This window comes from Rattus norvegicus, chromosome 5 (genome assembly GCF_021556685.1).
Source record: "Rattus norvegicus strain SHRSP/BbbUtx chromosome 5, alternate assembly SHRSP_T2T, whole genome shotgun sequence".
In the NCBI taxonomy this organism is placed as follows: Eukaryota; Metazoa; Chordata; class Mammalia; order Rodentia; family Muridae; genus Rattus; species Rattus norvegicus.
In genome coordinates this window covers 166196953-166224534 of record NC_141538.1, presented here as the reverse complement: position 1 = coordinate 166224534, position 27582 = coordinate 166196953, and the positions used below count along the sequence as shown (strand labels likewise).

The following is a 27582-nucleotide window of genomic DNA, read 5'->3' as shown; positions in this document are numbered from 1 at the left end:
TCCTCCTGAGATAGATGGGGAAACTAAGGCTCAAGGACTTCCCCATGGGAAATGGTGGCTGGGATTTCCCTGGTGGCCTGGGATATCATAGTGTGTGTAGATTTTGTTTTATTTTTACCATAATGAGGACTGGGGTGGGGGCTGAACTGAGTGTGCTAGACAAGGGCTCTCTCCACCATAAACTCTGTCTCCACCCCCACCCTTTTTTATTTCATATTGAGACAATGTTACTCTACCTAAATTGCCCAAGCTGCCCTTGAGCTCTCTCTGTAACCCAAACAGGTCTTGAGCTTGTAATTCTCCTGCCTCAGCCTCTTAAGTAGCTACTGTGGTAGGCCTATACAACCAGGTTTCCTTAGTATTTTGCTTAAAACCTGCTGATCAGATGCGTCAGGAATCTCCTGTCGCTGCTGTTGGAAAGAACCATCATAGAGTGGAACTGTCCAATCCGGCAATGGCCGAAGACTGTTCTAGAACAACTAAGGTAACGATAATCACTCAAAAACACGTTATGGAGCGTTCATTCTGCTTCACAGATAGAAGCGTGTTCATTAATATCTGTGTGTGTTGGGGGGCACACACATGCCATTCCACACATGTGGAGGTCAGAGGACAACCTCAGATGTCTGTCAATATCTTTCATCTCGTCTTGAGACAGTGTCTTGTTCACTTCGGTGTCAACCAGGCTAGCTGACCTATGAGCTTCTGGAATTCTCCCATCCTTTTTTTTTTTTTTTTCTTTTTTCTTTTTTTTGGAGCTGGGGATTGAACTCAGGGCCTTGCGCTTGCTAGGCAAGCGCTCTACCACTGAGCTAAATCCCCAACCCCAAATTCTCCCATCTTGTCTTGTGAACACAGAAGATTACGGATGGGCCCTCCTTTGTCTGGCTTTTATGGGGGTTTGAATTCAGTCCCTCGTGCTTGCACAGCGACCAGTTTATCACGGAGCCATCTCCCCAGCCTACAGTAGAAGTATTCTATACATATTAATTTAATCCTATGGAGTATTCTAAATGTAATACTGTATCGTTAGCATTGCCAGATAACAGAAAGGAAGAGGGAAGCTCAGGGAGGTTAAGTCGCTTGCCTGAAGTTGCACAGCGCCACAGCTGCAGTCTGCTCCACAGGAGGTTCTCGCTCTCCACCAAAATCCAGTTAAGCTTCCCATGCTTTTCCTGTTCAAAGGGTAGGGGCCCTGATCTGGGTAGTTTCTGCCCTGTCTGGAAGGACGGGATCTGCCACCGTAAGATGAGCATCCTGACAGGCTGGGATATGGAAGGACCACTAATTCTTGCCCTACCTCTGTGCCCAGCTCAAAGTAGCTGCCCCGAGGTAACCCTGCCTGTGGGCATGTGTGGGTGTCCGTGGTGAAGCCACTGGAGGTTGAGCAGAACAAAGACACTTGCTGTTTGTTACATTCGAGAGTTGCTGCGGAAGTCGGCTGGCTGCAGAGGGGAAGTTCTGCAGGAGAAAGGTCTTGGGAACCAAGGGTGCAGGTCTTTGCCAGCAGGCTCTCCACAGAGCAGCGCCCAGCCTTCCAGGCTAGGACTTCTTTTCTGTCCCATCAAAGGGGCCAGAGCGCTTCCAGCAGTGCCCACCTCCAGAGAGAAGGGCTGGCGTTTCTCTTTGGATTGCTTCAAATTACGTGTCATAAGCAGTTCATTTTATTTACAGTTCAAAGGGGACCTGAGGTAGCTTCCCCTAACACACACATGACAACAGTTAAAAATAGAGTGAGAGATCAGAAACCAGAGAGGGGAAGGCTGAGGCCACTATCGGGAACTTGAGGAAAGAGAACAAGTCTACTTGAATGCCAGACTTAGTTTGCATTTTCGGGTACCCCTGACCCCAGTGAAAAGAAGGGATACCCTAAGTTCCTGTGGTTAGGCTCTCAATAAAGGAGAGTATTTGGGTTTTTAAGAAGGTGGGATTTTGGGGCTGGGGATTTAGTTCAGTGGTAGAGCGCTTACCTAGGAAGCACAAGGCCCTGGGTTCGGTCCCCAGCTCCGAAAAAAAGAACAAAAAAAAAAAAAAAAAAAAAAAAAAGAAGGTGGGATTTTCTTAGGCAAAGAGACTCACGGGGACAGGAAGGCAAGGAAGCGGGAGTGGAGGAGCTGGGAAAAGTTGGCTGCTTATTGACGGTGGCTTCCTCCAGTGACCGAGTGTCCTTATTAAGGATGAGACTTAATGATTGACGTTAATTGTCCTGGGCTTCTGCGGGCATCAAAGAGGACCACGAAAAAGCACACAGGCTGGCCCATGGCAGCATCTTGCGTAGTAAAGGCATAGTTTAGATCATTGTCACTCACTGGTACCCATTTTAAAAGGTTCTAGTGTGTTTGTTTGTACATGTGTGTGAGTTTATACATGTGTGAGAGAGATGGTGGTGGTGATGATGATGGTGATGATGGTGATGGTAGTGGTGGTGGTGATGGTGATGGTGGTGGTAGTGGTGGTGGTGATGATGATGATGATATAAACTTGAAGTTCAGAGAACAGCTTTGAGGAGTCAGTTCTCTCTTTCCACCATGAGAGTTTGGGGGATTGAACTCAGATCTTCAGGGTTGGTAACAAATAATTTCATCCACTCCACTTCCCAGTCGGTTTTGTTTGTTTGTTTGAGACAAGGTGTCCGGGCTAGTTTTACTATGTCAACTCGACACAAGCTAGTGTCACCAGAGAGGAGGGAGCCTCAGTTGAGAAAAATGCCTTTATAAGAGCTGACTCTATGGGGCTGGAGAGATGGCTCAGTGGTTAAGAGCACTGACTGCTCTTCCAGAGGTCCTGAGTTCAATTCCCAGCAACCACATGGTGGCTCACAACCATCTGTAATGGGATCCGATGCCCTCTTCTGGTGTGTCTGAAGACAGCTACAGTGTACTCATATAAATAAAATAAATCTTTAAAAAAAAAAAAAAAAGAGCTGACTCTAGGCAAGCCTGTGGAGCACTTTCTTAATTAGTGATCGATGTGGGAGGGCCCAGCCCACTGTGGGTGTGGCCTATCTTGAGCTGGTGGTTCTGGCTTCTCTAAGAAAGCAGACTGGGCAAACCAATGAGCAACATCCTTCTGGGGTCTCTGCATCAGCACCTGCCCTGTTTGAGTTTCTGCCCCGACTTCCTATGATGCACAGTGATGTGGAAGTGTAAGCCGAATTAACCCTTTCCCCTTCGGGTCGCTTTGGTCACGATGGACGTTTTATCACAGCAACAGTGACCCTGACTAAGATTAGTTGGTACCGGGATAGTGGGGTGGTGCTGTTGACAGACCTGACCATGTTTGGGGGAAGATTGTGGAAGGACTTTGGGCTACAAAATTTCCACTAAGAGCTCTGTGGGAGCTTGGAGAGTGAGAATTTTGGGGCCAGTGCAATCGATGGGAGGCCTGGCTTGTGGAATTTCAGACGAAAGTTTAAAGACTCTATCGGGGTTGTTTGGTTTTTTGTTTTATTTTGTTTTGTTTTTTTGGTTCTTTTTTTCGGAGCTGGGGACCGAACCCAGGGCCTTGCGCTTCCTAGGCAAGCGCTCTACCACTGAGCTAAATCCCCAACCCCTTGTTTTTTTTTTAAACTAAGATTCCGTCCTTCTGCGTAACTGGGGGCGAAGAGCTAGCTGTGGTTAACAAGAAACTGACACCGCTGAAGTGAAACCTTTGTGCTACTGTGACAAATGCTACTGGTCAGCTGAAACCAGGAAATTAGCGTGATTGAGAAGAGACCAGCATTGTGGAGATGGAATTTTCTGGGAAGTGTTTCCTGAGAGCACAGAGAAGCTGTGGTTTAGAGGCAGCCATGGTTATACCTTGTGCTGGCAGTCAAACTTGGTCATGTGAGAGTCACCCAGGTGCTACTAGGGATTGTGGGGAGCAGTTGAGGCTCAGCTCTGTGGGAAGCCAAGAGAGGCCATTGGTGGAAGGGGCAGCCTCAGTGACCACTGAAGACTGGGAGATCAAAGAGGTTGTGCAAGATAATAAGCAGCGCCTCTCCAAGTCCTTGGCATCACTTGTCTGCCTCCGGATTCCTGTCCTGTTTTAAGTTTCTGTTTAGGCTTCCCACGGTGATGAACAGTGATGTGGAAGTGTAAACCGAATTAAAACCCTTTGGTCGTGGTGGTTTATGACAGCAGTAGTAACCCTAAGACACGGGTTGTCACGCAGCCCACGCTGGCCTTGAGCTTGCTGTACAGCTGAGGGGTGACTTTGTACTTCCGATCCTCCTGTCTCCACTTCCTGAGTGCTAGGACGCCAGGCATCTGCCACAGTGTTCAGTTTACGGTGCTGGGATCGAACCCAGGACTTTGTGCATGCTAGGCAAGCCCTCCACCGACGGAGCCACATCCCCAGCTCCCAGGAAGGCATTTTGGAAGTAGCAAATGTATTCCTCATCTGACTGTCTCATGAAGAGCTCTATCAGGAGCAGTGTTTAAATCGCAGCCTCTCCAAAAGCAGCCTCAGGACTGGTGTTGGCACAGTGTGTGGTCTCAACCAGCACATTCCCTGCGACTTTCTTTCCCCTTCGCTTTGCCGGGGTTCTCCTTGGCTGGAGTGGAAACCTCTGCCATCATCAGATCCCATAGAGTGGAAGTCAGGCTGTGAGCTTGGATGTCCTAGTGAGGAGGACGTCTCAGAATAGATCTAACAGTCGCCTGAATGGTACCTGCCTTTCCACTCAACCCCTCAGAGTCTCCAGTTATGCCTGGAGCCTGCAGCCTCCCTCTGAGACATCCCCCGCCCATACAGTAACTTGCAGCAAATCCTCTTTCCTTCCCAGACAGAAATGGAGTAATTTCTGATGATCCTGATCCTGACCCTTCAGTCTCAAAGAGGCTGGGAGCAAGGACCTGCCAGTCTCCAACCATATCGCACTGTATCTGTGGGACCTTTCTAGAAGACTCTAGAAAAAGCCTGTTCCCAAGTAGGACTCAGGTCAGTCCTATTTGTTCATAGGAACAATAGTAACTATGTCATGGGAGTGGGACTTGCTTCCTGGTAGAGCTGTTCTTAAGCATGTTGAAGGCCACCAAAGTAATTATAGCAAGAGTTTTCTGTGGGCATGGTGGCTCTGGCCTTTAAACACATCATTTGAAAGCTAGACACAGGTGGATCTCTGAGTTTGAGGCCAGCCTGGTCTATGTAGTGAGCTCAAGGTCTGGCAGGGATACATAGTAAGACCTTATCTTTAAAAATTTTTTTGTTTGTTTGTTTTTAAAGGTGCTTTAGTTCCCGGCCAGAGTTGAAAAGGATCATTAAGCGAGCTTCGCCTTCCCCAGGTGATCCTAAAAGTAGGGAGCCCTGGTAATTACAGAGAAGCCTGACTGTCAACGGGATTTGTTTGTTTATTGGAGACAGGCGGCAGGGTCAGGCTCACCTGCTGGACTGGAAACCACTGTGTAGAACAGGATGCCCTGAACTCTGCTTGGCTCTCTGTCTCCCTAGTGCTGGGATTAAAGATATGCTTCACTACACCCAGCCAAACACTGGATGTTTTTTATTTTCAAGATGGGGTCTCTTTAGCCCTAGCTGTCCTGGAACTCCACTGCTACACCAGGTTGGCTTTAAACAGAGACCCATGTGCCTCTGCCCAAGTGCTGAGATTCAAAGCAAGGGCAACCATGCCTAGCTGATGTTCTTTTTTTCTTTTTTCTTTCTTTCTTTTTTTTTTTTTTTTCCGGAGCTGGGGACCGAACCCAGGGCCTTGCGCTTGCCAGGCAAGCGCTCTACCACTGAGCTAAATCCCCAACCCCCTAGCTGATGTTCTTAAAGGACCTTTGAGACTTGGGGACTGCCTCTGTCACTCCTCTGAATTGGCTGCTAGAGCGCTCAGGACTGCAGCCACCCCTCCTGTCGTACTCCCAGACGGTCTAGGTTTTGTTTTTGCTTTGTTGTTGTTTTCTGAGTGACTGTGGCGGTGCCTAGGGCTCTCCGGACCTTTATTTGGCCATGGGCTTTGCATCAAGAGAAGACTTTGTTTTTGAACAGTGCGAGCTTCTGTGGGGTTCAAGAGGCACCTGCGGCGCTACTCTTTGCAGGGCCCGCTGGGCTTGGGGCGGGGCTGGAGAGGCGTAGGGGACCAGTTGTTTTTCCTGTTATCTGTAGAAAGGAAACAAAGTGGGAAGTGGAGTGTGCGGACTGTCAGTAGGCGGCCCTGTCCCACTGCTCGCCCCGCCTCTAGCTCACTCGCTCCTTGCCTCGGGGCTGCCAGCTCCGCGGGCGCAGCCGCTGGACCGGTAAGTGCTCTCTATGGGATTCATTCATGGCAGAGGTGGGAAGAAGACTGAGTTAGAAGGTGGGAAGGGGGTTCCGGGAGCGCGGGGCAGCTCTCCCACTCGCTCCCAGCACGCACAGCCAGTGCGCCTTGAATTTGGGGGCCTCCTGGTGTCTGGCAAGTGGACAGTGGATCCCTCTGGAGCCAGTCTGCGGGGACCTGGGCCTGAGCTACCTTGGGGTTCTGCACGTCCTCTGTGCCCGCATCCCCCTGTACCAGCATCTCCCCTACACCTGTCTCTGTGCGCCCTGATCTCCGGACAGGGGCTCTCCCGCCGGGCAGTGAGGTCCGTGTTGTGTTCTAGGCATCTGGACAGTGCGGTGAGGCTGAGCTCCAGCAGGGTTTGCCAGTCCAGGCGCTGGGACAGGGGAGCGACAAGATCCTCTGCACCCTGCCTGGCCCTGCGGTCCTCCTAGCCTCTTCACGGAGGGTCAGGACTGGCTAGGGGCAGACACTGACGTTTCTGGGCCCTCCCCCCCCCCCCCCTGCCTGTGCTGCTTGCCGCAGAGTTTTGGACCCAGGCGAGGGAGGGCTAGATCACTACAGATCTGCGGCTGAGCTGGGGTTACGGCGGCAAAACCGCCTCCAGCTTTGCATTTCCGGACCTTTCTTTTAAAAAATACTCTTGCCGGTAAATCAGCCTGAATGGGGCCCTTTTTTTAAAAAATTTAGTTTCCTGTTCTTATTTATACTTCCTCCTCTGCACCTCATCCTTAAGAGATAGAGAGACCAGCATGACCTTTTGTGGGCCCCGGGATGGGGTTATTACTAAGGTGGCCGTTCACTTTCATGGCTCCAGAACCCAGGACGGGACTAATGGCAGAGGAGGACACGGGTACTCTGGAATTGGAGTGGAGGCTGGGAATGGGCTTTGCGATGTCAGGGTGTGAAGTGCTCACATACTGGGTGGGGCCTCGTCTAGTTCCCTTAACACCCCCCCTTTCAGTTTGCGGATGGAATCTGGGGTCTTCTGAGCTGTCTCTGCCAGGAGCAGGGTCCTGTCAGCTTGCAGCCTCACCAGTCAGTGGGGCTTCTGCAGCAGACTTGAAGAAGCCCGCCCCCAAATGCCCTCTGAGACTCTGAGACTTGGGACACAGTATTCAATATATGTGGGATGAGGGAGGGAGGGAGAGAGGGAGAGAGGGAGAGAGGGAGAGAGGGAGAGAGGGAGAGAGGGAGAGAGGGAGAGAGAGAGAGAGAGAGAGAGAGAGAGAGAGAGAGAGAGAGGTGTTCCTTGGTCAGGAGTGGTTCACTATCTGCTCCAAAGGGACGTGGGAAGAAGTAAAATCATAATCCCAGTTCTCATCCCTGACACCAGAGGTTCGACCGTGCTCGTTCTTGGCTGTTTAATTCTCCCACAGGGACAAACTTGCCGGGTGTACGTACACATCTGCTGTGGGCTCCATCCCTTCTCTGGCTCAGCTGGGTTGAACTGATGCTCACTAAGGTCCCACCAGGACTAGAGACAATGCTAAGGACAAGGCAGGTAGGGAAAGCACAGGCTTCCGGGGATGGGCACGGGAGGGACAGGGATCCACAAATAGAGGAGCCAGAGTGGTCGCGGATGGTGAGAGGTGGCTTCCTGCTTCGCTGTGTTTTTCTTTAACTGCACGGTAGGAGAGGGAAGTGAATGTACAATGGATGAAGCAATTCCCCCTTTGACCGCTCTTTTCAAAATTATTTTTTGTTTGGAGCAGTTCCCCAGTTCGCCTCTGTGGGTCCAGCGCCCCAGCAAATGTTTGATTAAGACGGGACCTTAAGAAAGTGAGTCCCCAGGGAACCCGTGCTTCCCAAGAGGTCTGATAGTAGGGCTGGTCCGGAAGGCAAGTGCCCCTGGAGGATGGGCAAGGAGAACCCTGAATAGGGCACGTGTCGAAGTAATGAATGACTAGCCGCCAGCCTGCAGGACAGCAGGAGCCTGGCTTGTTTGGGCAGTGAGAAAAACACCAGCTTATCTGGAATCGGCGGACGTTGCAAGTCTCTGCTTGCTCCTGCTGTTCAACGATCAAACTGAATGAATGGTCGTTGAAGAGGCTGGTGGAATTCCCCAGCCATCATCTCAGAACCACGGCCAGTTTCAAGGTGGAAAAAAAACATCAACCGGGAACCTCCCCAATCTCTCTTGGCACCCAAACACTGTGTGTGACTTTCTGTGGGGTGCACCAAAATACAGCTTGCTCTGCTCTCCCCCAGGGCCAGGGCCGTCCCTGGGAGCTAAGAAAGCTCCCCTTCCGGTTGAATATGCACACAAAGCCTCAAGGCTTTGAGGATGGGTGAGGGTCAGGCTGCTGCTGGAGAAGGGTGCTTTGGAAGGATGCTGTTTCCTGTCCTGGGTGTGTTGGCTCTGAGCTGCTGGTCAGCCAGATGGATGCGGCCAGCTCCAACCAGGAGCGCCTCTCCTGAGGGAAAATTAATTCCATTTGTAGAGAACTGGAGGAGAGTAGAGAGCAGAGGGAGAGAGACCCAAAAGGAGAGCCCTTTGCTTGGGGTTTCAGGTCCTATCGGGATGCTGGGTTGGTTCTCACTGTAACAAAGGAGCATCAGTTTTGTGCCTTAAAACAACAGATTTCTATTCAGGAACCAGAAGTTTGAAGTCAGAGCCTCAGCAGGTCCATGTCCCCTCCAGGACCTTAGGGTAAACCTTGCCTCTCCTAGCTGTCAGTAGCTCCAAGAGGCCCTCCTTACTCATATGCCTCTGTCCTTATAATGGTCATCTCCTCCTGTCTGTGTGGCTTGCTGTGTCTCTTGGAGGAACCGGTGCGGGAGGGAGTCATTTTGAACTTCGTTAGTGAAAGCCATTTAACTAATTAAAGTCATTAGTCATAAAGTCATCCATTAACTTATGTATGACTTTCTCAAGGGCTGGGGAGCCGGGTTGGTGAAACATGCTTTACCTGAGTACTAGCCAAAGAGCCCATGTTTAGAAACATCCATGAAAACCAAGCTTGCTGGGTAACAGTCCCAACAGCGGGAATACAAAGACAGGAAGCAGATTGCAGGGACTCACTGACCAGCAGGCCAAGGCCAAGCCTAATTGGTGAGCTCTAGGCCGAAGAGAAACCCCGTCTTGGGCTGGCAAGATGGCTCGGTAGGAGAAGGTGCTTGCTGCCCAAAGATGCAAGTATGATGACCCAGAACCCAGATAAAGGTAGAAGGAGGAAACTGTCTCCACAGAGTTGTATTCTGACTTCCATGTGTGTGCTGTGGCATGTCCCACACTGTGCACTGATGATGGTGATGATGATGATGATGGTGGTGGTGATGATGATGATGGTGGTGATGATGATGATGATGGTGGTGGTGATGATGATGATGATGATGATGGTGGTGGTGGTGATGATGGTGGTGGTGGTGATGATGATGGTGGTGGTGATGATGATGATGGTGGTGGTGATGATGATGGTGGTGGTGGTGATGATGATGGTGGTGATGATGATGATGGTGGTGATGATGGTGGTGGTGGTGGTGATGATGATGATGATGATGATGGTGATGATGGTGATGATGATGATGATGATGATGATGGTGGTGATGATGGTGGTGGTGGTGATGATGATGATGATGATGGTGATGATGGTGGTGGTGGTGGTGATGATGATGATGGTGGTGGTGATGATGATGATGGTGGTGGTGATGATGATGGTGGTGGTGGTGGTGATGATGATGGTGGTGGTGGTGATGATGATGGTGGTGGTGGTGATGATGATGGTGGTGGTGGTGATGATGGTGGTGGTGGTGGTGATGATGGTGGTGATGACAGTGACGATGATGATGATGATGGGCTGGAAAGCTGAGTCAGGGAAGCACGGCACTTTCTGCTCTTCTAGAGAGCCAGTTTGGTTTCCAGCACCCACCTGGGACAGCTCACAGCAGCCTGTAACTCCCCCTCCAGAGGAGCCAACACCCCTTCTGGCTTCCACAGCTCCTGTACTCAAGGCATATACACTCAGACACATCCATGTAAATTTTTAAAAAATCATGTTTTTCATTTCTTTTTCTTTCTTTCTTTTTCCCTTCCTTCCTTTCTTTCTTTCTTTCTTTCTTTCTTTCTTTCTCTTTTTGGTTGTTGTTTGTTTCTTGTTTTTTGCGTTTTTTTTGGTTCTTTTTTTCCGGAGCTGGGGACCGAACCCAGGGCCTTGCGCTTCCTAGGTATTGTTTCTTGTTTTTTAAGACAGGGTTTCTCTGTGTAGCCCTGGTTGTCCTGGAACTTGCCCTGTAGACCAGGCTGGCTGGCCTCCAACTTTGAGGTCCACCAGCCTCTGCCTTCCAAGTGCTGGGATGAAAGGTGTGCACCATTTCCCCCCAGCAAAAATATTAAAAATATTAAGTAATAATACCCTGTCTTACCAGGCGGTGGTGGTGCACACTTTTTTTTTTTTTTTGGTTCTTTTTTTCGGAGCTGGGGACCGAACCCAGGGCCTTGCGCTTCCTAGGCAAGCGCTCTACCACTGAGCTAAATCCCCAACCCCATGGTGCACACTTTTAATCCCAGTATCCTGGAGGCAGAGGCAGGTGGATCTCTGTGCATTCAAGCCCAGCCTGGTCTATAAAGTGTGTTCCAGGACATCCAAGGCTACACAGAGAAACCCTGTCTCCTGAAACCAAAAATAAATAAATAACAGACGGTGTTCCTGAGGGACAGTACCGAGGTCTTTGTCCAGCCTGTACACACATGCACACATGTACATAAACACGAACTTTTTTTTCAATCAATGTCGAGATTCGAGGGCAGAGACACCCCTGAGAGCCACTGGCCGGCTCACCAGAGCAAAGGGAGGAATCTGTATACGTTTTCCAAGGAAGACGCTGGTGTTATCTTCTTACTCATGCCCTGCCCTGCCTCTTCTGCAGGGTGACCCTAGACTGGTGTTTCAGTTCCCAGTGATCGATGCTGTCCCAAGTATCCTTTCTGCTTCCTCTTCCTTGGCTTTGTGACTAGCATCAGCTTTCTAGTCAGTTCTTCTGAGAGGCATGTGTGAGACTCCCAGGGAGGGGATGGGAGCCCTTGTGTACACTTCCCTCCCTCTCTTTCCTGTACCCCTCTCTGTCTCAGGTTGGTGCCTTCTCTGTGGCCAGAGGTGGTGACCGTCGCCCCTCTCTGCTGCTGAATCCCCATGTCCTCCTTGGGAACTGTAATTTGCCTGGCAGATTCAATGAGATGTGGCTTGTGGTGTTTGAAGGGATTTGGGGAGCCCCCATTACTGAAGCTAAAATGCAGAATCAAGAGGGAGTGTGATGGATGAGGGCGTCTCCAGGGGCTCTGCCGGGCCACTCTGTTCCCTTGGCTCTACATGGGAAATTGTTTTTCCTTGTTGTGGAGGCTGGAGCAGTGTGTTCTTAACAGGGAAGGGAAAACATTCCCTGTTGTTGAGACGAGGAAGAGACGGTGTCTGCATAGGGGAGAGGATGAAGCAGTCACCACGCAGGGGAGGGCAGGGTGGCTCCACAGAGTGTGGAATCCAGGCTTTTCCTGGGAGTCGAGCTCCCTCATTGAGTAGCAGTCCTCAGCCCAGGACTGAGTTTTAGCGTCGGCTGCTCTTAAACAATAATTTTGCTGGGCATGGTGGCACATACCTTACTTTTAGCACGCAGGAGGCAGAGGCAGGTGAGTCTCCGAGTTCAAAGCCAGCCTAAGGCTACATAGGAGGTTTTGAGGACAGCCAGGGTCTGTGTCAAAAAACAAAAATGACGAAAAAATTCTTCCTGTTGCTTTTTAGTTATTTGTATGTATATGTGTGGGCAGTGCTGGCATCATACCCCATTTAGAGCTAGAGTTAAGGTAGGGTGAGCCGCCCTGCATAGAAGCTGAGACCTAACCGGTTCCCTCCAAGAGCAGGATGTGCTGTTAACCACTGAGCCATCTTTCCAGTCCTTTTTCTTCCAAGCTGAGTGACCTTGGGCTAACTGCCTAACCTTTCTGAGCCTCAGAAGCAATATCAGTTTTTAGAATTTCATGACTGGGTAAAGGAGCCAGACACAGCAAGGCAGATGATATCTGAAAAGGAGCTAGGAGAGCCCCCTTTACCCCAAGCATGGACTCCCCCTTCCCCACTTTAGCCCCTGATAACTGCTCTCTTGTCTTTAAGACCTTGACAACTCTAGGTACCTCATGTAATCCAGTAATATACAATAATATGGCCTCATCTTTTAGACAGGGTCTCAGGGAGCTAAGGTTGGCTTCAAATTCACTACATAGCCGAGGATGGCCTTAAACTCCTGATCTCCTTGATGACAGGCTTCACTCACCATGCCCAGCGAGGCATGTGGGGTGTGTGTGTGTGTGTGTGTGTGTGTGTGTGTGTGTGTATTTAGGTGCACACATGTAGAGGCCAGAAGACAGGCTGTCTACCATTCTTTCTCCCTTATTCCCTTAAAACAGAGTCTCAGCCAGGCAGTGGTGACACATGACCTTAATCCCAGCACTAGGGAGACAGAGGCAGGAGGATCTCTGTGAGTTTGAGGCCAGCCTAGTCTTCGGAGGGAGTGCCAAGACAGCACATAGAAACCCTGTCTCAAAAAAAAAAAATAAAGAAAGAAAGGAAGGAAGGAAGAAAGAAAGAAAGAAAGAAAGAAAAAAGAAAAGAAAAGAAAAGAAAAGAAAGGAAAAGGACAGGGTCCCTAGATGAACCTGGGCTTTTCTCTAGACTTGCCGGCCATTGAGCTCCTGGGATCCATTTATCTCTCTCCCCACCAACATCAGACTTATGGGCTGTCTTGACCATGGCCGGCTTTTCTATGGATGCTGGGAATTCACACTCAGGGGCTCGTGTTTGCACAGTGAGCACTTGTGCCCACTGAGCTGTCTTCCTAATCCCCTGTAATTGACTTTTTACGAGTTGTAACCTAACAGTTTTCCATGTTACTTCCTACCCTAGTGGTCCTTGGTGCAGCATACATCTCTAAAGCCGGGGTGCCATAGGCTCTGATGCAACCTTCAGGGAGGGACCCTTATGTTGCTTCCAGACCTGCCCGCCCACGTCACAGTCCCTATCCCTAAATCTGTGACTGAAGTTTTCAGGCACATGGCCTTCCTCATACTCTGGAATGACTATGTCAGAGACAATGTGTCTGTCTCTAGAAGCGAGGCCGATATACCACAGCTCCAAGACCCTCTCTCCATCACTGAATATCACCGAGAGACAGGTCTTGCTAACCCTCTCAAGGGTAATCATTTACGATGAAGTTCTTTGCTAGCGAGTTTAAGTAGCTTGCCTTCTGGAGTGGCCGAGTTCACATTGCAACCTTCTTCTCTCTGCTTCCTGGCTGAGTGGCCTCTGATAGGTTGCTTGACTCCTCAGGCGTTCTCTAAACTCTGTAAAACAGAGTTGATGGGCTCTGTTCCAAGGCAGATTATGTGAGACAAATTAGGTTAATAGTGCCAGGGACACAGTGTCAGCTGTTCCCAATTATCATTTGTCCCAAGTTGCCATTTTGCTCTCAAGATTCATCTCGCTCTAACAAGGAGAAATGATAGACCCCCTAAGCCAAAGGGAGAGTGACTTCCACAGAGGCATCATCAGCTGCCAAGTGGGGGGGTCGGTGATCTTAGAGGGCGGGCCAGCAAAGCCTTTCTGTCCGAATGGACTGTCCTCTTGGTTAATCCTTGGCTCTCTGGCTGGATTTGGGTGGTGGTGGTTCTGGGGCATTAAACAAGCCTGCGGCAGGGCCATGTGTGCCTTCCAGAGTAGATAGTTTTGATGGACCCTGGGCTGATTGAGCCTGGGTCCCCTGTGGTCTTGCAGCCTCTGTGGTGTGGAAAGTACAAATAAGGGTTATGAATGGTTCTTGTCAGGAGCAGAATTCATCTTGGGAACTGTTCTACTGTTTGCGAGCATGCACCCCATTGTGCGGTTTGAGAAGCCCAGGTCAGGGCTGGGATGTTAAGAGGTAGTGTTTGCTTCTCGTGCCTGTGTTTGTTTGTTCCCACCACCGCATAAGCCCGTCCCAGTGGTGCACTCCTACAATGCCAGGTCTCGGGGGATGGGTACAGGAGGATCAGAATTTCAAGGTCACCCTTGCCTACATAGCCGGTTTGAGGCTGACTTAGGTTACAGGAAACTCTGTCTCAAAGCAGATAAACTGAAGTAGGCCTAGGAATGACCCAGAGACTTCAGAAACCGGAACCTAGGGCTTGGGCACCAGCCCGGCCTTTTGCCCATGGTGCCAGTTCCTGAAGGACACCTGCTCCACTCCATATACACTTTTTTGTTGTTGTTGTTGTTGTTTTGTTTCTGTTTTCATTGCTAGGGACAGACCTCAGGGCTTTGCACATTCTAGGCAAGCTGTCTACTACCGAACTACACCCCTAGCTCTCCTAAAGCTCGGTATTTTACTTTTTAAAAGCTCGCTCCTTTTAGAAGTGGGTGTGCGTGGGTGGATGAGTGGGTGTGTGCCCTCAAAGGCCAGAGGCATCAGATCAGAGGTGGAGCTCCAAGACAGCCGTGAGCTGCCTGACACGGTTCCCGGGAACTGAACTCGGTTCCTCTACAAAAGCAGTATGTGGGGTTGGGGATTTAGCTCAGTGGTAGAGCGCTTGCCTAGGAAGCGCAAGGCCCTGGGTTCGGTCCCCAGCTCTGAAAAAAAAAAAAAAAAAGCAATACGTACTCGTGAGCCATCTCTGTCTCTCCAGCCCACTGAAGCCTTCTAGAATGAAGAGGCCCCTGATTTCACCTCCAGTGGGTCCCAGGCAGCCTCAAGTGGGCAGGGAGTAGCGCGGAACGCATGCGCAGGCGTTCCTCTTTGAGACTGACCCGCAGCTGCTGATGAAGGAAGAATATATAACTAGGACCTTGTTCTCACCTAGTCTGCTTCATGGAAAATTTCTTCTGAGGGGAATCCCACCAAAACCCCCTGCTTTCCCCACCTACTTCTCCATCTAAAAACAATTCCAAAGAGGTAAATATCCTTTACTTTCCGAGTCGACAAAAGGATAGCGCGTGCCTCTGCTTCTGGGGGCTCCCGCGTCAGGGGTGAATCATCCTTTGGGAACTTTTCTCCCTGTGGTGTGCCCGGACAGGTATTCGAATGAGGTGACTCACCTGTCATTTGGAAACCAGTCAAATGTGGTTTGAAGTTTTTGTTCAGCTAAGTGAGGCACATCTAACGCGTGGCCATTGTCTGAGACACCCAAGGTTTTCCGGTGTCTGGTGGGCTGTGCTCGGTGTCTGGTGGGCAGTGCTCGGTGTCTGGTGGGCAGTGCTCGGCGACAGCAGATGGAAACAGCTCCTTGATAGTAGTGTTCAGAGCAAGGGCCTCGGAATTAAACAGATGAAGGCTAGCAATTTAGCTCAGTGGGACAGGGCAATTGACTAGTGTGCCTGAGGTCCTGGGCTTGAGTTGATCCTTAGCATCGAAAATGTGTGAGAAAGAACGAGAGCTGGTGAGATGGCTCAGTGGGTAGGGATGCTCGCTGCCGAGTCTCATGGCCTGATTTGTTCCCTAGCAATGCATGGTGGGAAGAGAGGATGGTTTCCCATAAGTTGTCCTCTGACTTCCACCCACCCGGTCGGTGGCATTCTCATGTCTGTACCCACAAACATATACATAGGTAAATGCAATCCAAAAAAGAGTTAGACAGGTAGACTGGGCATAGCGGCCTACGCCTGTAATCCTGGCACTCAAGAGGCTGAGGCAAGAGGATCGGGAGTTCGATGCTAACCTAGGTTACCTAGCAAGAGGCAGGTGGTTCACAAACTTAGATACTTAACATGTTATGTGAACTCCATGAGTGTGTGAGCCGACAAGGTTTCGTCTGAAAAACTGGGCCTCACGGAGTTTCACTGGTTGGTTCTGATGGTCAGATATGATTGAACCTCGCACAGCTTACGGCCCCACGAAAAACTCTACATTTTCTGCCACTTGAAGTCTGAATCTTTAGGGGCCCACGCTGTGGCAAGGAATGGTGCATGAACAACAGGCGTGCGTGCCACACGTTATGGCTGAAGCTCGCACGGTGTGGTGTGAGCGTCAGCCTTTTGCAACTCGATAGTGTGCCCCAGACGATGTCTGTCTGTAGCTCTAACACATGGGCGGACTACTTCACAAGCGGCCGCGCGCGCGGGATCCCCGGGCACGAGGCTTGTGGGAAAGAGCTGGGAAAAGGTTGAGCAGCTGGAAGTAACCTTGACCCAGATGAACCAATCTTCTCCAACTTTCCCAGCCACTCCTCTGGCCAGAGGAGATGTTCTGTATAACCAGGGTCCGTGACATCGACCCGCCCCCACCGTGACCTTGCTTTGAAGCTTCAGGCCCTATTTTAAAACTGACATTAATTTTACATTCTCTTCCGCGATGCTTGTATGTTTATTTTACTATAAAGAATATTTCTTGGGGCTGGAGAGATGGCTCAGCGGTTAAGAGCACTGACTGCTCTTCCAGAGGTCCTGAGTTTAATTCCCAGCAACCACATGGTGGCTCACAACCATCTGTAATGGGGATCTGATGCCCTCTTCAGGTGTGTCTGAAGACAGCGACAATGTGCTTATATATAATAAATAAATCTTATTTTTAAAGAAAGAAGTTTTAAAAGATACTAAATACTGCAAGGATATGGAGGTGGTCACGTCTTCTAAGAGTTATGGACTGATGTGTTCTGTAGTGCATATTAGATTTTATATATATGTGTGTGTGTGTGTGCACATAGTATATATAATAAACATATTTACTATTAAATATATTTAAATTTTATTTAATATTATATTATTACATTTTATATAATAAATACACTATTATATTTATATTACATGTGTAATATTTATAGAGCCATCCGTGACATTGCACATGTATAGTATATATATATATATATATTTTTTTTTTTTTGGTTCTTTTTTTTGGAACTGGGGACCGAACCCAGGGCCTTGCGCTTCCTAGGCAAGCGCTCTACCACTGAGCTAAATCCCCAACCCCTATAGTATATATTTTTAATTCAAGTTACTTATAAAAATTTGGAACGTACAAATAAGGAAGAAAAAGTACAAAATAAAGAGAGGTGTCGGCCTGACCCCCCAGGTAGGGACTACATAAAACTGTGCTCTCTCACACAGGAAATAGCACATGACGGCTCACCTGCATATAGACATTGATCCACACATCTCATCCAGGATTCCCAACACTACAGAGCCAGCCTATGTGATACCACCGCCTCGTAGGCTGTGCTCGCCTGCTGTCATAGCAGAACCAGCACAATGGAGGTCTTTGATACCTATTATCCAATCCACAGGCTCTTGAGACAGCACCGTGAAGATACACTGTGTATTGTGATGTGTCCATCTGCTCAGCACAAGTGTTTGCTTCTAGGTGGCTGAGAATGGACAGTCCTGGGGTGCGACACCCCCATTCGGGTGTGAGGTTCCACACCCCACTGTTCCAGCACCTTGACCTTACTGAAGCTTTGGTGGTTGAGTTTTATGTTATTTATTTATTAGTTTTCAGATTTATTTATTTTATGTGCATGTATGTAAGCTTGGGAGTATATATGTGCACCATGTGTGTGAAGGAGGTGTCCACAGAGGCGCCCAGGAGAGGGCATTAGATCCCCTGATGCTAGACAACAGGCAGTTGTGAGCCAGCATGTGTCTGGGGGAGGGGAAGGAGAGGTGGACCAGGCTAGGATCAAGCTTTTAACACAGGCCTGATCCATGACAGTACTTCCCTGCTAACTGGTATTTAACATGGGGCTGGGTGTGTGTGGGAGGGCGTGGGGGTGGTGAGCGGGGTGGTGCTTCCTGCCGTCCCACAGGTCACCTGCTCTCTAAGGACAGCTCTGTGACAGAGTTTAGCTTAAATTTTGCCAGGCTCATTTAAAAAACAAACAAAACAAAACAAAAAGACCCCAGCAGTTGCCACAACACATCTCTAAAATGATTCTAGAAAATTAGGTCCAGAAACAAACCCCGGTGCCCTTTGGAAAGGAACTGGAAACATTGTTCATTCAGCTCATTACTCTAACTTTCCCCTCCATAGGAATTCACAGCCGGCCTTTTCCACAAACAGAGCACTTTTTCCCACTCAGGGATGACACAAAACTCAGGTTCCCAGGGTTCCTTGGGCTGGGAACCTGAGACTCCCCTGTGAATACTTGTAGAAGCTGCCTGTGTGCGCCATGGATCCCTGTTCCCGAGTCCAAGGTCACCCACCGTGTGCTGCTGCTCCTGTCCTGGGCCAAGCACTGAGCAGAGGAGAGCTTAGCAGGTGTCTTCAAAGACAAGTCTATTCCAGAGCCGGAAACACTAGTGGTTTCTTTTTTGTTTGTTTGTTTGTTTTGTTTGGTAGAATCTTGAAAGAATGAACAACGCCTACACAAGCCTCATTTTCCTCGGCTGCCCACCCACTTCCGTGCCCTGAGTCACAAACTCTGGGAGCCTCAATTAAGACAGACCTGTGGTCAGAGCTTAGGGACTTTACCCCAGAGGAGAAGGAAGCTTCAGGTCCTAATTAACTTGGCTTTTTAACTACAGTTGAGTGACTTTTTGAGTTAACCCGGAGGGTGAGATTTCAAAGCTTAATGAAACTGTGTGAAGTGGAGGGAGAGAGAAGACTCTTGTAATTAGGTAAAAGTATCAAGAACAGAGCAGCACAGGACAGGCATGCATCTCTGGTCCCAGCTACTCAGGGAGCTGCTGCAGCTGGTTCGCTGACACTCAAATTAGAAACCAGCTTGGGGGGGTTGGGGATTTAGCTCAGTGGTAGAGCGCTTGCCTAGGAAGCGCAAGGCCTGGGCCCCGGGGGGGGGGGGGGGAGAACCAAAAAAAAAAAAAAAGAAAGAAAACAGCTTGGGGGGCAAACACAAGTGAAGACACTGTTTCTAAACAAAACAAAACAGTATAGTGAGGTCATGTGAATAAATATAAAAATCTTGTCTCTTTGGGGGGGGGGAACTGGCTGGTTTTGCATCACCTTGACACAAGCTAAAGATATCAGAGAGGAAACAACCTCAGTTGAGGAAATGCCTCCATGAGATCCAGCTGTAGGGCGTTTACTTAGTCAGTGATCAAGGGGAGAAGGGCCCTGCCCATGGTGGGTGGGTCCATCCCAGGGTGGTCCTGGGTTCTATAAGAAAGCAGGCTGAGCAAGCCAGGGGGAGCAAGTCAGTCAGCAGTACTCCTCAGTATCTGCTCCTGCTTCCAGTTCCTGCCGTAAGTGAGTTCCTGTCCTGGTTTCCTTCAGTGCTGGACTACAAAGTAGAAGTGTAAGCTGAATAAACCCTTTCTTCCCTTATTTATTTATTTATTTATTTGGTCATGGTTTTTATTACAGCAATAGAAACCCTAAGACAAGCAGATTACCAGGAGGGGGTATTGCTATGACGGACTTGACTGTGTTGTTTTGGAGAGGATTGTGGGAGGACTTTGGAATTTTGAGCTAGGAAAGTCACCGTGAAGACGATGGGGGCCTGCCTTGTGATGTTTCAGAGGGAAGCCAAGACTCTTACCAGGCTTTTGTGTGAAGAATTTGTGATTCTGGGTGTCTGGGGCTGAAGAATCACTGATTAACCAGATACCAGAACTTGTAAAGGAAACCTTTGCTTTGCTGGGAGACTCAGTGCTGGTCAGTTGGAGCTGAGAAATTAAGTGATTAAGAGGAAACCAGCATCAGTGAGGTGAAAGCTTCTGGAAGGTGTTTCCTGAGAGTTAACACACAGAAGCTCTGTTCCAGAGGCAGCCTGTTCCTCAGGCTGGCCTCGGAGCTTGGAGTGTAAGAGTCACCAGGTGGTGCTTGTTTTGAAGCCTTGAAGGGGTCATGGAGAGCAGCTGAGGCTTGGCACTGAGAGAGGCCAGGGGAGGTGAACGTGAAGGATTGAAGGGGTCCTACAGAGACATTGAGGCTTGGCCCCGGAAAGAGACCCTATGAGATGCTGTTGGTAAAACCGAAGCCCAGTTGCAGCAAGGGACCCCAGCAGTTTAGGAGATGCCAGTACCGTGGGATGACCACCGAGAACCTAGAAAGCAAACTGTGTGTGCTGCAGAGCGGGGAGCTGGAGAAGTGACCCAAGTCCTTTGGACGAGCCCAGGAGACAGCGACTAGATCCCCGACATTGGATGGTTGGAGATTGGTTTTGCTTTGGTTTGATTGTGACTGTCCCCTGATTTTTTTTTTTTCCATCTTGAAATAAGATATTTTACTGGAGCCCACAGTCGAGAGAATGAAATACGGTTGAATTAAAAATATATATCTTTGGATTTTAAAAGATTGAGCATTTTTTTTTCTTTTTTTCGGAGCTGGGGACCGAACCCAGGGCCTTGCGCTTCCTAGGCAAGCGCTCTACCACTGAACTAAATCCCCAACCCCAAGATTGAGCATTTTTAAAGAGACTGAAATTTTAGTGTGTTTGAATTTGTAAAAAAAAAAAAAAAAACTGGGACTTTAAACTTCTGTCTTTAATGTGAGATCTTCGGGAGGAATAAGGAAGGAGGGGTTGTAGCTTAATATCGATGTGTCTGTCAGGTTGATAAGGGGTCAGTTGTACTGGCTGGGGAAAGGCCTCCCTGAGACCCAGCTGTAAGGCATTTTCTCAATTAGTGATCAATGGGGGACCCCATTGTGGATGGTCCTGGGTTCTATAAGAAAGTAGATTGAGGGCTGGAGAGATGGCTCAGTGGTTAAGAGCACTGACTGCTCCTCCAGAGGTCCTGACTTCAATTCCCAGCAACCACATGGTGGCTCACAACCATCTGTAATGGGATCTGGTGTGTCTGAAGACAGCTATGGTGTACAGTGTAATAAACTAATAAATCTTAAAAAAAAAAAAAAAGAAAAGAAAGAAAGTAGATTGAGCAAGTCTCGGGGAGCAAGCCAGTAAGCAGCACCCCTCCATGGCCTCTGCATCCCCTCCTGCTTCTGGGCTCCTGTGCCATTTGAGTTTCTGTCCTGGCTTCCCTCAGTGATGGACTCCACGTGTAAGCGGAGCAAGCCCTTTCCTCCCTGACTTGGCTTCTGGTCATGGTGTTCCGCTGCGGCGAGAAAAACCCTGACTAAGATGGATAAATCTTCACTGCCCTCCTGTTTTCCCATTAGAATTTAAAGATTTATTTATTTTATGCATATGGGTACTACATCTTAACCTCCTAGCCATCTCTCTCCAGCCCTCTGATTAGAATTTAAAACACATTTAACACACTTTACCGTAGCTGCATCTGATCTTCCCCGACTTTATCCTTGTGGTGCTTTTCATTCTTTGCTGTGACAGACGCCATGACCAAAAGCCACTTAGGGAAAGAATGGGCTTATTTTATTTTAGAGGGTAAAGTCTGTGGTGGTTTGAGTCAGAATAGCCCCCATGGGCTCATATATTTTAATGTTTGGTTACCGGGGAGTGGCATCGTTAGGAGGTCTATTAGTCTGTCTATTAGTCTTCAGATTAACGGAATTTATAGAATGAATATATATGTATATATAAATATATTTATGTATATATACATATATGCACAAATACATTTATTTATACATCTATATGTATATATACATACATATACATACATATACATACATATATACACATGTGTTTATGTATATATGTGTATATATGTATGTGTGTGTATATACACATAAATGTATGTATATATAGATATAGATATATGATTTATTAAAGTGACTTACCAGCTGTACTCGAGCTAATTCAATGTTGGTTGGCTGTGAACAGAAAGTCCAACAATCCAGTAGTTGCTCAGTCCACAAGGCTGATGTCTCACTAGTTTTCAGCATATGCTGGAATCCCAAAGAAGTAGGCTCTAATTCAGTGGATCTCAACCTGTAGGTTGCAACCCTTTGTGTGACCAAATGATCCTTTCTTTTTTTTTTGGTTCTTTTTTTTCCGGAGCTGGGGACCGAACCCGGGGCCTTGCGCTTCCTAGGTAAGTGCTCTACCACTGAGCTAAATCCCCAGCCCCCAAATGATCCTTTCACAGAGCTCACCTAAGACCATTGGGAAACAAGTGTTTACATTATTACTATTCATAACAGTAGCAAAGTTTCAGTTACAAAGTAGCGACAAAAATAATTTTATGGTTGGGGGTCAGCATAACAAGGAACTGTGTCAGGAAGGTAGAGAGCTGCCGATCTAAAACCTGGGAAAGAATGGACCGTCTAGCAAGGGGAGAGCAAGCAGACAAAGAAGCTTCCTTCTTCCATGTTCATATAGGTTTCCAGCAGAAGGTGTGCCCCAGATTAAAGGTATGTCTCTAGCTCCAGATGTATTCAAGTTGACAACCAAGAATAGTCATCACATAGTTCCTCATTGAGGAAAGTCAAAGCAGGAAGTAAGGTAAGAATCATGGGAAAATGCTACTTGCTGTTTCCCCATCTCTGGTTTGCTTTCTCACAGGTTCATGCCTAGCTAGTTTTCTAATATAGCTCAAGGACCACCTGTCTAGGGAATGGTGCCACCCGTAGTGGGCTGGGCAGTCTAGATAATCTACCACACACATCAACCCCCTGCCCCCTTCTCAGGTGACCCTACACTGTGTCCACCACACACATCTACCCCTTCCCCCTTCTCAGGTGACCCTACACAGTGTCAAGTTGTCAATGCTTAAAAGCATAAATAGTCTCTTCTCTTGTCTTATCTGAGCACACCTAGGAATGCAGATGCCACTTTGAGTAGGAAGAAGCCTGCAGGACTCCTGCAGGGAAGGCAGTGGGGATTCAGACAGGCTGCTACAAGAGGCAAGATTGTGTCACACTTTGGTGACCTGGAAGTGTCAGGACCGAGAGGGGGAGGAGTGATGGATGGAGCCGATAAACTTCTTGAGTGGAACAAGGGCTCCCATGAGTGGAAGTATTTGGTTTCCGGTTCTTAGGCTAGGATATTTGCAGAGAATTGGCTCCTTTTGGAGCAAACAGAGGGGAGGAAATCTAATTTTCTCTGTTTACACTTGAGTTTTGACAGTAATGAAACTCCTAGATGAGTGTGTGTGTGTGTGTATGTGTGCACGTGTGGGAGTCAGAGGTTAACAATGGATATATCTTCTACATCCTAAGTTTTATAAGCATGCACCTCCAAGCCTGGCTTCTCTCCAGACTTTGTTTGGCTTCTAACTTTATTGTATTATTGTCATTGGGAGTAGGGCACGTGCCACTGTGCACGTGTGGAAGTCACAGGACCACTTCGTGAAGTTGTCATTCTCCTTCCACCATTAGAAGGGCCCCAGGACAAACACAGGTTGTTCAGCTTGCAAGGCAAGCCTTTACCTTTACCCACTGAGCCTTCTCTCTGGACTTTTTAAATTTTTTTAAAAATGGTTCCTATCTTTCCTGTATTTGCCAGCATAGTTTGAACACATTTCTGTGATATACATAGGTCGTCTTTTTTGTGGGTTTTGCCGTTTCAAAGAAATCCTATATTTTCCTCTGGGACTCAAAGAGAAATTAGTACCTGACTGCGTGCGCTGTTTACACCCCAAACCAGTCACGGGCTTCCATTGTTAAAGAACATCTTGTCTTTGAGCTTGATGTCCATTCAGACCCATGCTTTGGTAGGGGGAGCTGAATTGGGGGGAGGGGTAACACTATGCAAGGACTTGGCTCCTGTGGGGGTGGAGGGCTTCCTCCCTCCTTGTCTACTTGTTCAAGATAGAGCAATGACTTTTCTTAATCTGGGTGGCCTAGGAGAACCAGACTTCATACCTTGGAGATTTTAGGTAGCTCTGTTCCCAGATTTGCTTGTAGACTCTAAGGGAAGGGGGAGACTCCCCGGGTCAGGGACCCTAGGGCTTCGGGTTGGCCACACCCAGTGGTCCTGGTTCCAAAGATCCAGAGGTTGGCTTACACAGCTGGATGCTTGAGGCCTTAGGGCAATATGTGCCTTCCCTGTTCATGTTAATACACAAACATATATGTATATGCCTGGGGAATTGTCTTGTGAAACCAGGTTTCACTGTATAGCCCTGACTGTCCTGGAATTCCCTGTGTAGGCCAGGCTGGTCTTGAACTCACAGAGATCCACCTGCCTCTGCCTCCCTGCTCGAGAGCTGGGATTAAGTTGGCCCCATGAAGCTCAGCCATTGATATCTTTTTTTAAAGACATCTAGACATGGTACTGGAGATGAATTGCATCCTGTCCCGCCTAATTCTCCTTCTAGGGTGCTCCAGGCAGAGCTGCTGGGGGCCGTGGGAAGCTCCTGGCCTGGGCTTTGTGACTCTTGGCTGGGGACCTCCCACATCCTGGCCATCTCAGCAGCCTAGTCCTCCCATGCTGCGCTTAGCGATTCCTGGGAACTTCTGGCCAGCTTTTGTCTTCTTCCCTCTTTGTTAACTCTGGGACGTTCCTCAGACTCTCAGCAATGAGAACCAGTGAGAACTAGCCTCATCTGGGGCGGTGGTGGGCCTAGAGCCCCTCCCTCCTCTGAGCTCCACTTTCCCCAAAGGCTTAAATCTAAGAACAGTGTAAGAGGACCAGACAAAGCAAGTGAAGTGGTTCATGGGGCCAGTGCGAAGTCAAACCGGTTCCATGCTAGCACTGCTGTCAAAAAGCCGTGTGAACTGGGCTTGCAGTCCCAGCTCTTGAGGAGGCGAGGATTTCAGGGTCAGTCTAGGTGACCTGAGTGAGACCATCTCAAAACTCGGGAGGTAGCAGCAAGCAGATTTCTGTGAGTTCGAGGCTAGCCTAGTCAACATAGTGAGTTCCAGGCCAGCCAGGATCGCAAACAGGGAGCTCCTGTTTCAAATATATATGTGTGTGTGTGTGTATAATTTTAAAAAGGCTGGGGGTGGGCTATAGAGATTGCTCAGTGGTTAGAGCACTGACTGCTCTTCCTAAGGTCCTGAGTTCAAATCCCAGCAACCACACGGTGGCTCATAACCATCTGTAATGAGATCTGTTGCTCTCTTCTGGTGTGTCTGAAGAGAGTGACAGTGTATTCACATATATTTAAAAAAAAAATCTTTAAATAGGCTGGGCACAAAAAGCCCAGTAGTAAAGCGAAGCGAAACAGAAAGGCTGTGCAGATCGTATGTAGATGGGAGGGTGCCCTGGGTTTCCTCATCCACTGCTCCAGGGAGAACAATCAGTACCTGCCGTATGGCTTCCTGGGTGGAACCTCAGCCCTAGTACAGCGTTGCTTTTGTAAGGAACTTAGATGTGTTGAGTAAAAGTCTGGGTAAATCACTTATTTCTAATTCCATGTGGGGATCTCCCATGGGCAGACCACCTGCTAGGAACAACCAGCATGCCAGATCTGAGCCCAGAGTCAAGACTGGGGACTGCCTGATACTTGAGGACAACAGCTCCAAGTCCGACCCAGATCTGAATGTTCTGCCCTTCCAGGTGATGTCCTGGAAACCCACAGGGCTGAATCCATGTTTTTTGTTGTTGTTTTCTCCTCAACTTGATGAAACTCATAGTTATCTGGGAAGAAGAACTCCAATTGAGAAAATACTTCTCACATGTTGCCAGTAGGCAAGTCTGGGGGGGAGGGTACTTTCCAGATTAATGATTGATGGAACCCAGCTCAGTAGGGGTGGTGACACTCTTGGGTAGGTGGTCCCAAGCAGTCCTGAGAAAGCAGGCTGAGGAAGCTGGTAAGAGCATTTTTCTGTGGCTTCTGCTTCAGTTCCTGCCTCTAGGTTCCTGTCTTGAGTTTCTGCCTTGGTTTCCCTTAATGGACTGTGACCAGGCATATGTAAGCCAAATAAACCCTCTTCTGCTCAAATTGCTTTTTGTCATGGTGTCTTATCAGAGCAATACAAAGCAAGCTAAGACAAGAGACTGGGTAGACGACTAGGTCTCCCTTTATAAATAGTGCCTAATATCCGCTGGCGTTAAGAGATCTAGGACGGGAAGCTTATGTTTGTCATCCTGAATCACACGGCTGCTCTAAGGCTCCAGGATGGGGAGATGGGGAAAACTCTAAAGACTCTGGCCTTAACCCCTGGCTAAGGTGTCTCCACCTCCTAGTGCCCGCCCCGCGGCTATTCCTCCTGCAGTGCTGTGCTAGATGGGGTATTAATACTAGTAGACTGAAGTGGTGAGGCGGCCTCTGTTCCCGCCCCATCCCTGGGATGCTCCGCCTCTGACCGCGCCCGCCTCGCCCCACCCGGCCGCCCTCTCATGCCCGTTGTTCAGCCCCGCCCCGAGCCGCGCCCCTCCGCGGATGCTCGCTCGCTCACTCACCGCCACCTCGAGCGGCGGGGCCTGCCCTCAGGCCCTGCCGGCTGCACTCCGCCGCCCGGAGGCTGGCGCCCTCCGGTCACTTCGGGACCCTCCCGCCGTGTCCCCTGGGTAACTGTCTCCAGGGAGACGGAGCCCGCCCCTGCCACCAACACCGGGTACGAAACCCACCTGTGCGGGAGTCTTTGGGGTCCTTGTGCCTTCCCTAACTGGCCAGATGCTCTGCCCCGCCTAATACCGGGCTTTGTCCGCCTGGGTTTGGGCGGGCAGGGTGGGAGTTCATCAGGGTTCCAGGGTGGCGGAGCTTAGGAGAGGTAGGAGCATCCAGAGGATGCTTTCCAGCACCCCGCCTGAGAGGCTGAGTCTCACACAGGGTCGAGCCTGCCTGGGATTCCCTGGTCTGTGTGTGTATGTGTGTGTGTGTTTGAGTGTGATGGGGGGTGGTGGTGCTGAGTTTCATCTTTTTGTGAGTCTCTAAGGATGAAATCCTGGGTGTGTCTCCTGCCGCCCTTGATGCCGGACCCTCAGTGGGCTCCCGAGGAGGACGCGCTTTGCTTAGGAGGACGAGCTGTTTACTTCACTGGAACCCGAAGCAGTTCGGTGCGCGCTCCCCGGTCCACCCCCTCCCCCTGTCCCCGATTCCCTACCCATCAGTCGGCTCGCTCCCGCTCCATCCCTAGCTTTGCCCTTGAACCAAGAGAGGCTAACCGAAAACATACCCAGGCTTGGAAGTCCGATCCGTCTTCCGCTGTGGGACTTAGTCCTTCCTGACTAATCCCTGGTGCATTTTTTCCTAGCTCCTTATCTCCGGTCCTGGATTCCTGAGGACGCAATCTTCAGGCTCCATCATGCTCTCTGCTTTGTCTTTCCCGTTTTCAAAGCGCTTTCTTTCTGCACTTAACTTCTTGTTTCCCTGGCTCTGTCCTACAACTGTTTTTCTTGCTCTCTTCGTACTGTTTTCACTGGTCAGCATGTGAGTTATTTCTTCTTTTAGTCCTTGACCCAATCCTCGGGTGGATCTCAGATAGTTTTCTTGGGAAGCCCTAGTGGCCCTCCCGGTTGCTAAACCGAAGGGTTTATCCACACCCACCTGCCCAGGCTCTTGCTACAGGGTTGCTGAGCGAGCTTTCAGGGTCTGGTCTGGCCGGAGGACTTCAGCTTAGACCCTGGGAAATGTGTGTCGATAAGTATACACTATTTCCAGCGGGCTCCTAAGAGC

The 27582-nt window shown here is 49.2% G+C and overlaps 2 protein-coding genes and 1 long non-coding RNA gene across 53 annotated transcripts in view; 1 reads left to right on the top strand and 2 right to left on the bottom strand.

Annotated features, from left to right (window-relative positions):
* Positions 1–3478: 3478 nt before the first annotated feature.
* On the bottom strand, positions 3479–27327 carry LOC120103039 (uncharacterized). The gene is made up of 6 exons (XR_015621341.1): positions 27083–27327; positions 21857–22007; positions 15301–15514; positions 14867–15018; positions 13475–13597; positions 3479–6087 (listed from the first exon to the last, which is right to left on the bottom strand). It is a non-coding gene; the product is annotated as an uncharacterized LOC120103039 (long non-coding RNA).
* Pik3cd (phosphatidylinositol-4,5-bisphosphate 3-kinase, catalytic subunit delta) overlaps positions 6173–27582 on the top strand; it is a 47900-nt gene continuing 26490 nt past the window's right edge. For 18 of the 50 annotated variants that reach the window (XR_015619957.1, XR_015619954.1, XR_015619956.1 and 15 more), the window contains 1 exon segment: positions 6173–6224. The gene's annotated coding sequence lies outside the window, so the exon portion shown is untranslated. 50 annotated transcript variants of the gene reach the window in all.
* LOC148006163 (uncharacterized) lies at positions 8813–18058 on the bottom strand. 2 transcript variants are annotated; one of them, XM_087551722.1, is made up of 2 exons: positions 17148–18058; positions 8813–10710 (listed from the first exon to the last, which is right to left on the bottom strand). In XM_087551722.1, the coding sequence occupies exon 2, from the start codon at positions 10216–10218 to the stop codon at positions 9307–9309; it is 912 nt and encodes a 303-aa protein (XP_087407848.1). In that variant the 5' UTR covers positions 10219–10710; positions 17148–18058; the 3' UTR covers positions 8813–9306. The 2 variants fall into 2 exon arrangements, with proteins under 2 accessions (XP_087407848.1, XP_087407847.1); XM_087551721.1 differs by lacking the exon at positions 17148–18058 and adding an exon at positions 10850–12776 and having other exon boundaries at positions 8813–10420.